At 36.0% G+C, this 12,015-nt stretch overlaps 1 protein-coding gene across 1 annotated transcript in view; it reads left to right on the forward strand.

Moving 5' to 3' along the window:
* Positions 1-9,911, forward strand: part of LOC136835001 (solute carrier family 7 member 14-like) — a 686,661-nt gene extending 676,750 nt beyond the window's left edge. The window contains exons 11-16 of the mRNA XM_067098012.1: positions 2,224-2,364; positions 4,427-4,590; positions 6,479-6,579; positions 7,275-7,431; positions 8,241-8,368; positions 8,621-9,911. Coding sequence (XP_066954113.1) covers positions 2,224-2,364; positions 4,427-4,590; positions 6,479-6,579; positions 7,275-7,431; positions 8,241-8,368; positions 8,621-8,913 — 984 coding nt within the window. The 3' untranslated portion in view covers positions 8,914-9,911. The remainder of the gene's footprint in view (positions 1-2,223; positions 2,365-4,426; positions 4,591-6,478; positions 6,580-7,274; positions 7,432-8,240; positions 8,369-8,620) is intronic.
* Positions 9,912-12,015: the final 2,104 nt, after the last annotated feature.

Genomic DNA, 12,015 nt, shown 5'->3' on the forward strand with positions numbered 1-12,015 from the left:
TATTAAACAGGCTAACATTTTGTCAGTTTCCCGTGCCACACAAGAGTACCTTTTAGGGACAAACTTCAAGTCTAGAAGTGTTCCAAGACAGATAAAACACCAGTTAACCCAAACTTAAAACATCAGTTTTTCAAGGCAGATAAAACCATCTGCCAAGATCACAAAAAAATTATATCAGTTGTCTATCACAGATCATACCACGCGTTAGGTCCAAGCAAGAGCATCAATTTTCTAAGACGGACAACAGTCACAAGAAAAAAAATTGTATCGATAATTACTAACAAACAAAAGCATTCGCAAAACCAGTCTAAAATTCTATCAGATTTCCGTGACAGAAAACAGATTCTGTTAAGGTCGGAGTAAAAGTCTATTAGCTTCCACAACAGACAAAGCACCTATTACCTTACGCTGTCAGTCTATCAGTTTTCCAAGGACAACAGAACCTGCAGAGCCTACAGTAAAAGTTGATAATCTTTACAAGACAGACTTCGAATACCATTACGCTTACACCTGAATTCTTTTTATATAGAGAGAGAACAGGCTTTGCTAAACAAACTAAAACTCACTTTTTCTTTCTCCAGAAAGAAATTTCCATTATAACAAGACTATTATTTAATCGCTTTTAAAAGAAAGACAAAGGGGCCTGTTAAAAATGCGACTAACAGTATTCAAGTTTTCCAAGACCGAGAACAAGTTTCTCAAACAAAACTTACACAAACTCATTTTCTCATTTTCATTTTTTTTAAATGGCTCTAGCCATTAGACTAACAGTCTTCGCGTTCTCCACCCAAGATCGTGTTCCATCATCCTCGTACTGACAGCCTTATAGTTTTCCAAGACAGGAAACGCGTTCTGTATTTAGACCGACAATCATTCAGTTTACCTGAGAACAAAATTACAGGTTGTGTCACACCCAGACCAGCAATCTTTCACCTTTCCCCTGAAAGAATGCTGCCCTTGTCTTTCAGTTTTCTTAACTTCACTAAAAACAATTTGTCTCTCATACCAGACACAAACCCGTGTTTTCCACCTAAAGAATTCTTCTGAAATACATGCACTTCATATTTGTTATGCCAAAAAAATACCTAATTAAATGAATGCACAGATCTAGTAGGTCTGAATGAAAACGTGCCTTGAATTTTAGTAATTAAATAGACATTAATAAAGGAACTACTGCAAAAAGACAAAGAAGTTTCCTTGGCGATTTTTCAGTTATCCCGACCTTTCCCAGTAATGTTTTGCACACCTTGTTATACCAACCAAAAATTTAACTTATGCAAGGAATACCTTTCCCTACAGAGTATATTGATAGCTTTCCTTTCAGAAGCATATACAGTATACATATTTATATATATACATATAATATATATATATATATATATATATATATATATATATATATATATATATATATATATATATATATATATATATATAGTTGATTTATTTTACTATAAAATGTAACATATTAACGTTCACCAAAAAGAGACAGGTATACTCTGGATTCAGCTATAACAAAAATATGACTACTGAAGCTGAAATTACGTATGATGATGCCATTCCCCTGCAAAAACAACTAATCACTACCATGCTCTCAGAATTTAACACTTTCACATAGAATCTCTCCAGAGGATTGGGAAAATTAACTGGGCTTGTTGATAACCTTAAGCACTAGGTTACACCAATATGAAAAGGTTTGTGCAACACCCAAACTGAAACAGTAAACGAAATTCAAAATACTTCAGAAACACTGAAACTGAAACAAGAAACGAAATTCCAGACACTTCAGAAACACTGAAACTGAAACAGGAAACGAAATTCCAGACGCTTCAGAAACACTAAAACTGAAACAGGAAACGAAATTCCAGACACTCCAGAAAAACTGAAACTGAAACAGGAAACGAAATTCCAGACACTCCAGAAACACTGAAACTGAAACAGGAAACGAAATTTCAGACAATTCAAAATCACATCTACATAAAAGACATGGAAGATAAAGCAAAGACATACGTCAACAGGAAACAAAATACCAGCGACACATTCGGAAAAGTCACCACCACCACACCAGATATTACAAACATTCAAGTCAAAATCGTATCTACACAACCAGATGACAACTATACCAGATGCAAGCATGCCATGCACACAGACAGACAGGCACACACACACACACACACACACATATCTGTGAGGAACACCACTGACTATCACACGGCCCAGCAGGCAGAACTGACTTCTGGGTTAGGTGGCCGACCAGGAACTACTTCCATCTCGCCTCAGCATCTGACAGCGGCGCTGCAGCAGAACGGTGGGGGGAGGATCACGCCCTCAGGACTTCCGCTTGATCAGAAAGTGACAGTCAAGGTGAGAGAGAGCGAGAGAGATGAAGAAACACGATGATGATGAAAACATAACACACATTTTTATTAGATGCAGATAATTTTTTGTATTAGTTTTTATTAGCTACGTATTTACGTCTTATTTAAAGCAAAATTTTAGCATCTGCACTTTTTTTTATCTGTGAATAACGAGTCTGCAAATCAGCAGACAACTTTTTTTTCAGTATTTGTATTTTCTGGTAAACGTTCTCCATAATTCTGTAGGGTGACAACATGCATTATGTGATAATGCTGAAACAGAGTGCTTGCAGATGTACCTCTGTTCAAATATTTTGCTACAAAATTTCACTATAACGCATTAGCACGCCCACAAAACTATGCTCTTTTCCCTTGGTTTCAAATGCATTTACTTCTGAAAGCCGCTTACGAAACTCTGCACTCATTAAGTACTCAAAGCTGCTAAGCGCCTTCAACTCTAATATTAAACACAGCCTAAGTAAGTTTTGCAGGAGACTGGACTGTTAGCATCCGAGGAGGCGATATTCATTGTCAAAGCTGCGAAATTTAACGAGATACAGAAAAGTCCATCTGTATTGTTTGAAGTGTATAAAGAGTAGTGGCAGTCAACTGAAATTATTTTTTTATTTCAATTTTGAAAAGGCTAATTCTAAGGTTAAGAATAACTACATACGTTTCATTTGAATGCTGCATGACTGTATAGGTGAAAGTAGGTTATGTCCTTTAATTTTCAATCATCAAAAGAACGAATGGTAAGCACGAATGATCTAAAAAAAAATCAATATCTGAAATACACTTTATTAAAAATTAAACTGTAAATAAATGAATATGATGTAAATGTAGGAGATGAGAGAGAGAGAGAGAGAGAGAGAGAGAGAGAGAGAGAGAGAGAGAGAGAGAGAAGGTGAAATTACCTGTCCTCTGAATGACAGCACTTAGAAAGAGATCACAATACATGTTCACAGTAGTAATGCTCGGTGGATGGCGCCATTCATTAATTCTGAAATTAAAAGTAGAAGCGATTACGAAATAAGAGGAGTAAATGCACCTATGTAGTTTGAAGGGTTGGCTAATATGTGGGATGATTTCTGACGAACTCACATATGGACAGTTCGATAAACAAATAGCTGGCATGGATGGACAGATGAGTGGACAGATAGTTATCTAAGCAGAGACAGGTGAATAATAAACAAAGCATGAGAAGCGAAGGAATGAAAACAGATTTTTATTATACTAGTATGATTAAGTAATGTAGATGAGCAATATCTTTTCTCTTCATAATCATATCAACCATAAATATCGAAAATTATAAAACCGACAGATTACGTCAAACCTACCAATAATCTGTTCACTGTTTTAATTATTGCAAAATATGCACAGGTGGACGATATCCATTTAAGGTTGCCGCTGATACTTGCCCATAGGAGTAATTCAATGTATAAAAGTCTTGTATTTAAAATCTTTGTATTTCTTTGGTTAAATGGTGTCTCGTCTTTTGGAGTCGATTGTCTCTCCCTTCTGACCTTGTATATGAAAAGTTTCTTTTGCCTAAAAGTTGCATTCTATATATATTTAAGCACTTGAATGTCCTCATTTCTTCACATGTGTATATCAATATTTCATGTATACTCTGTTACAATTAAGGTTAAAGATAAGAAAATGGACAAATGTATACATATATATATATATATATATATATATATATATATATATATATATATATATATATATATATATATATATACATATATATATATATATATATATATATATATATATATATATATATATATTGATAATTTAATGTTAATGATGTCTACATTTTGAGCACTGCTAACAAAAGGTCTTCATATAACATGGATGAGAATATACGATTAAGTTCAAGCCTTTAAAATCCAAACATAAATTTACAGTGAAATCTTCTGATTATATTAGATACTTAAAAAACAAACCTCACAGCAATCTGATTGCAATAACTGAAGAGGATCAGAGTATCCTTCGGCAGGAATCCTCCGAAGGGTCCTCTGAGGGGAACGGGGCAAATCTCTCACTAAATGCACCCTTTGCAGCGTGTCATGAGGTCGTCCCCCGATTCGGACGACACGGCCAACACGGAGGAAGGGAGCGCCGAGTCCTCCAGGAGGGAGGATGATTACATGGTCAGCGACAAGTGTGAAAACAAGTATTATGGTGCCGTCCCTACGTCTGCAGGTCAAGCTAAGTGGTACGACAGGTAAGCTGTCCCAGAAGCTAACAATCATTACACTTGTAATGGAATGGAATGGAGGGCAGAGTTTAGGCCAAAGGGCAAGCACTGGGACCCATGAGGTCATTCAGCGCTGGAAAGTAAATTGAGAGTATGTAGGTTGGAAAGGTGTAACAGGAGGAAAACCTCGCTGTTGCTCTTTGATATAATTGTTAGCAGAGGGTGGATAGCAAGATGGAAGAAAGATAATATGAATGGAGGTACAGTAAAAGGAATTAAAAGGGGCTGCAGCTAGGGACTGAAGGGACGCTGCAAAGAACCTTTAATAATGCCTACAGTGCACCCGGTGAGGTGCACTAACCCCCTACGGGGATTACACTTGTAATAACTTAATTGCCGTCCCCATATCTGCAGTCAAAATGGGTGGAATGACAAGTAAGCAGTCCCACAAACACCAACGAAAATAATTACAATAATGATAGAACAGGTGCCGTCCTTACATCAGCAAGCTAAATAGTATGTTCAGTAAGTCACATTAACTACAACAATAATCATAATAATAATTATCATAATATAGTTACCTGTCTTACACCTGCAGGTCAAAGTATGTGGTATAATAGGTAGGAAGTCTAAAATGTCATAGAAACTCAATAGCAACATAGATTATAATAATAATAATAATAATAATGATAATAATAGATTGGGAGTATGACAGGTAAGCAGTCCCCCAAAAACAACAACAACAATAATAATAAAAATAATAATAATAATAATAATAGAATGGGTGGCGCCCTTACATCTTCAGGGTTAAGTTAAGTAGCATGATCAGTAATAAGTATAAAACCCAACCCTTCTTATACCTCCAGGTCAAAATATGTGGTGTAATAGAGAAGTCGAAAAAGGCATAAAAACTCAATAACATCATAGATGATGAAGATGATGATAATGTTAAGAAATTTACAATCTCGTTAAAAACAATCTTTTTAATAAAAATCCACAATTATACTGTAAACTATATTACTATGTAAAATAAACAAGCAAAGACTTTCCAACACTTGAACGGTGTTCCTCATCAGTGTTAACGTTAAAATGTAAAGCGAGAGTGTAGTTTTCTTATGAAGAGCTTTTTAAAAATGAGGGGCAGGGCGAGAAGATAACAGCCCATCACGAAAGTGCTGGTTCGGGTGTTGTTTGGTTATTCCAAATTCAACAGGCAGTCACTGCTATTCCAATGAAATGTAGCCTTTCTAACACAACGGATTCAGGCAATACCTAGACATGGGACCATTCTAGCCTAACAATTTATTTACCAACTATTTGTGAAACAATAACCCCTTTCCTCCCTATTCCCTATGTGTGTTTTTGGTCCCCTTTTGTACCAAAGACGTTTAATCTACAAAAGGATTTTCTTCTGAACCTAATTGACTATTTGGTTCAGCATGGGACTTATTTCATTTGCCAACCCCTCTTCAAGTCTAAACTCTCAGCAAACAGGAAATCCTAATTATCAGCTGGATATCTAACCAAATTATCATTAGGATTATTTCTTTAATCTAAATATCTTTTAATTAAATCTTTCATCATCAATGCCTTACACCACTACCGGATCCAGGGGGTGGAGGGCACCTGGGAACGTGCCCCCCATGAAAAAATGACAATATAATAATATTGAAGATTTAGATAACATAATTGAAAAATATAAAAACGGAAAAAATAAAAAATCTATTATATATACATACATACGAATGTATACATATATGTATGTATGTACAATATGAAAATTGGTGGGGGGCCCTTGAAATTATTCTGGATCCGCTAGTGCCTTTCACTGTTACAAGTGTTCCCTCCTGCTGAACACAGCGGAGGATAACAAAAGCATAAGTAGACCAACTATTTTCTCTCTTGTTCTCTAAAGTTACGTGGAAACAGTTCAGAGGATCTTCCCATCTCTCTTCCCTTGGGTCGAAGAAGGACCATGCACAGAGGAAACAGGGAGAAGAGTCATGAAGCTTGTGGGTAAGTACTTTTAAAGTTGACTTGATTTAGTTTTGGTGTGTGAGGAAATATTTTGCATGTTGAAAATATGCATTTAGTATAACTATACAGCTATCAATTATCAAGAGTGAAACGCATTCACAAATTCCATATCATGAAACATAAAAGTAGAAAGAGAAGTGTAAAAAATAAAAAACTTCAGAGCAATCGTTAAAAAAAACTCAAGCGTGACAACCTGAACGCTGGAAAAGTCCCAATGCATTGAAGCACAGTCAATCACAGGTGTTTCCATGTAATCAAGTCAGTGAAGTAAGCAAGAGAGGGTATAACAATATCTGACAGAACTACTTAGAAAAATCATTGTTTGTTAGTGTTAGACAGAAACCCCAAGCACTGTATCCTGTTAACCACAGGTAGAGCTCTTATCAGAATCTATAACTGCACACTTGAATGGTATTTCTACGAAGCACCAGAAGGTACAAACAAAATTTACAGCAATACATGACCCGACCTTGCTCTGAAAATCTGGATGTAAGACTAACACCTGATGCTACAATGGTTTTATAGAAAAGAAGTCTCATGAAAGTTACCACTGCTGAGTTAACAAAGCAAGTGCAGATATATGACTGCGAACACTTGGCATTAAGAGCATCTTTATGTGGCTGGGCTTTGACTGGCTGGGATCAATTCACCTGAACTTCTTGGATTTTTTACAGGTTTACTGTATCTGAACATCCTGATCTTCGACATCCTCTTAGCATGTGAACTAAGTGAATTGGAAGGCCACTCACCACTCGTATCCTTCTTCTGCATCCTCTTCTTCCTCGGTATCGTAGGCACGCTTCTCTTGATTTCAAGGAAACCACAGAACAGGTGAGGAGGAAATTACCCCTTGAGCACGTTGTTCCTCTGAATGAAAGTCATTTTTTATCAAGTCTTTATTTCTAGTCTTGCGTGTGATTCTGTGTTGTCATATGACACAGCTAACCCTAACGAAGAAACAGATAACAAAATGCATTAATTTTATAGTTTCTTTCATTCTCTTGGTGGTACATTACACATAAAATAATAGTCTATGTGCGACCCATTTCCTTACTGATTTTTTTTTTTTTTTTTGAGAGCAGGACATTCCCAATAAAATGTACTCTCACGCCATATTGAGACAATAAATATGGAATCAGTCTGATTGTAATAGTACTTTACAGATTAAGTCTTTCCGTTGGCATTTTTTCAAGCAATTTCAACTACTGTAATAATACTAATTTCAATAATCAATCTACCTGTAAAAGTACGGTTCCAAAGGAATGGGTGAGAGGAAAAATTGTCCCTTGGTATAAGAGAAAGGGGGGAAATGTGCCTGTAATTACAGGGGCATAAAATTACTTCAGGTGGTCAAGTTTGTATACCGAATATGGCTTTTAGTAGTGTTATATAGGAACACTGTATTTTGAAAAATTATTTTTGGAAGTAGCTTCATCTCTAAAACTACTACTTCTGGGAATCATTCCAATGTAAAAGTAGCACTTTGGGAGTAACTTTATGCCTAATACTTTTGGAAATCATTCTCACTAAAAGTAATGTCAACGGGCAAAATGTTTTAATACCGCAGCCGACCTACAAAAATAGCAATTATTAACTGTCAGAAAACAGGCGAGAGTAATTTTCTCTTCTTTCTCCCTCAGGCGATCCTTGCCATTCCTCGCCCCAGGTCTGCCCTGGGTCCCAGCCGTCGCCATCGTCATCAACGTTTACCTCATTTTCAAGCTGTCCATCCTCACGCTCATTAGATTCGTCCTCTGGATGACAATTGGTGAGTCTTTCGGTGACTACCGTGCCGAATATGTGATGGCTATTCAGATGAAGTAATTGATTCATTGTTGGGTTTTTTCAGGAGTTTCAGATGAAGTAAATAAACTGTATGGGTAAATTCCGGGTTGATGAATCCTCGAAGAATTTGGGGAATTATGGTTATGTAATGTGACGTTACTTGGCAAAATGATGGCACCTTACATCTGAGCTCTTAGTGAATGTCTGTTCCACTCAATCGTGATTCTTCCCAAAGGTTTCATCATCTACTTCTACTACGGCATCAAGAAGAGCGTCGTCGCCACAGGTGACGACGGGGAAATCGAGCTGCACATCACGTCCGATCCTTCCACCCAGCCCACGACCAACACTGTCAGTCCGCCCACCGCCCACAATCTATCGCCCATGAGTGCCCAGAACCCGCCAGCGCAGATGGCGCCCCAGACCACGGAGCTCTTCACCCCTCCAAGTAACCCATCCAAGGAACCGGATGCTACCAACCAAGTCTATGTTTCTCCTAATCCGAACAACCCATTCCGTTTGTCTTAAGGGGGATGCTTTCTTCTTTTTTTCGGGGGGAGGGGGTGGAAGGAGAGAAATAGTGATAAGGGCGCGTTCTGCTGGTCACCAAGGCACGAATATGGATGGCTATTTACAGTTCTGTTTGCAGACGTCACTGAATTCAGGAATCCTTGCTGATGACAGCAGAGTCATCACCTGGTCATACAGACACGAATCTGGGTTACTGTTTTCAGTCCCGTTTGTAACTGGAACTGAATTCACGAAGTGCGGTTTTTCAGGATGACTGAAATTAATGGGTAACATACAAAATATTAGGATGAACGTCCGATTTTTATCCATTAAATAGGCTGGATATCGGCCATCGGGGCGGGTTGGAGTTACATTTGTAACAATGCAAACCAACAGAACACGCCTTCGTGTTGTTTATTTGTATCACAATGGATTGCAACTATTGATAATCCTTTTTTTCTGACTGTTTTTGGGGGAATACTGTTTTGTCACTTTCCCGTTCCATGGAGGCTATCAACCGCTGGCGAAGAAAGAAAAAGTGGAACCTTTGTCCAAAATGAAAACAAAAGAGTAACTTCGTTAGGATACAGATGCTGGGGACTCATCTGGTCTACAAAGAAAATCAATGGGTAGGATTATTATGGTACAGAGAGAAGACCTAGTTTTTCTAGCATTCATGGTACCATTAAAGAACTGTGTAACATGGGGAACAGAGAAATTATATATGCATAATAATCAAGAGTCTTCATCCAGGAATACAACATAATGAAAATAAGACAAGTTTGAACGATGAACTTTTTAACAAACATCCGCCGCAAGGAATTAAATCGGTGTAACTGGCATCAATCAATCTTTTTATTATGGGCTGATATCAGGGCTTGCCACTGATATGCTAATATTTTCTTCTGTTTATTAATCAACTTCCTTATGTAGAAGAACTTGCGCTATTTAGCTAATATGTATGTATAGTTCATATATATATATATATATATATATATATATATATATATATATATATATATATATATATATATATAATGTGACAATAGATTCTCTACATATTTATATATAAATATATATATATACATATATATATAGTATATACAATATATATAAATATATATATATATATATATATATATATATATATATATATATATATATATATATATATATATATATACATATATAAATATATATAATATTGAGACTACCATCACTTCAGAACTAACATTTTCGAGTTAGCCTGCTTTCATCCCCTAACAAATCTTGAAAATTATTAATTCTAGGATCACTGTGAAACCCCGAGTCAGCAAAGAAATAATCATGAGATGTCTCCATAGACCATTACATTCACCTAAAAATTAAAACCTGCGGCAGAGTACTGAAGAAGACGTGTGCAAAATCAGACTTTCGTTGGAATATGCTCAGCGTCTCGTTTCAGCTCCATAATTTGGCAACATTCGGAAATTTTGTGAGCAACTCCATTTCTAGTTTCCAACCGCATGATATCCAAGAGAACTGTAATTACAGTCAATATGATGAAGCTCTATGTAAACTGATAAAACCCACTGCACAAATGGGAAGAAGCGACTCGGATTTGTAATAAAAAGGTGGATTCTACTTCAAAATGTCTATTATGTGTAATTACATTTGCCGGATCGATAATATTACAAACGTGTAAACTAGCAAAATAGGTTTTCTATTGAATAAATTTAGTAATGAATTAATTAAAAATCCATCTCAGCATTTCAAAGGTGACCTATAAAGCACAACACTTAGGGCCGATGCAACCAAACCTTAAGGATTCTTCAAAAAACCGAAGAGGGAATAGCTATGTTAACACTCATCAGGGCATAGGGAAAACAACTATGTTGTCATGTTGCACATTTCATTGTGGTGCCATGGAAGGCTTTAAAATGGCAATTATCTGTCGAGAAATCGTATTGCAGGTTTAAAGTAGGCGTAGGGTATTAAAGGTGAAAGTTGGGCCTACGGTAACAACTATTCTTAATTTATAAATATTGACTTGTGATTCACCAAAGCCTTGATACTCCTCAAAGAATGCTATGTAAATGTTTAGGTGTATGTACAGCACACTGAGAATCCTCATACTGCATACATACATAAATATATATACTTATGTATTCATTTATATATACAGTATATATATATATATATATATATATATATATATATATATATATATATATATATATATATATATATATATATATATACATATATATATCGTGCATAAAATACACACATACACATATACATTCACACATTATATATATGTGCATATATATATATATATATATATATATATATATATATATATATATATATATATATATATATATATATATATATATATATATATATATACACACACACAATTTGAGTGTACTCAGAAGGCGAACTCAGACAAATACTGTATATGCATCTCAAACTGCATCAATATATTTAGTAAACATGCATCATTTATGCATCACACGCCTAAATACATTATACACATAAACATGTTTTATATATATTTTGAAGTGTATATACAACTAAATATATATATATACATATATGTATATATATGTGTGTGTGGGTGTGTATGTGTGAGTGTGCATGCATGCAGAATGCGCCAACACGAGTACATACACACAAACATCCGTACGTACACTGGGGTGATTTAGGGAGAGAGTGAGAGATCACCTGGGAATTATTATTTCCAACTGCTTGATGAGTATATCCTCCAAGGTATTGTCGTGTCCGTGCATGAACGTGTCTTCGAATCGGTGTCCAGAACTTGATCATGTTCCTGTTTATTCATTTCTGTTCTGTGATCTGTGACCTTAGCGTTGAATAGCGTGAATTAGGTGTGCGTGTGTGTGTATGTGTGCATGTGTGTTTGTGACTTTCCCAGACGGGTGCTGAAGACATTCCCGTGGTAAAAGATTCTCCTTTCTCTGACGTCGAACTTGGGGTCGGAATTCCTTCTCTCGGAAAAACGGAATTATTACGACTTCGTGCGTCTAAGAGGGCGGTTAGTGGGGAAGTACGAGAAATAAGTAAAAATAGGTTAAAGTGACTAAATTTACTTCCATTAAAGAAAAGAAAAATGAC

Source organism: Macrobrachium rosenbergii, chromosome 54 (assembly GCF_040412425.1).
Source record: "Macrobrachium rosenbergii isolate ZJJX-2024 chromosome 54, ASM4041242v1, whole genome shotgun sequence".
Lineage (NCBI taxonomy): Eukaryota > Metazoa > Arthropoda > Malacostraca > Decapoda > Palaemonidae > Macrobrachium > Macrobrachium rosenbergii.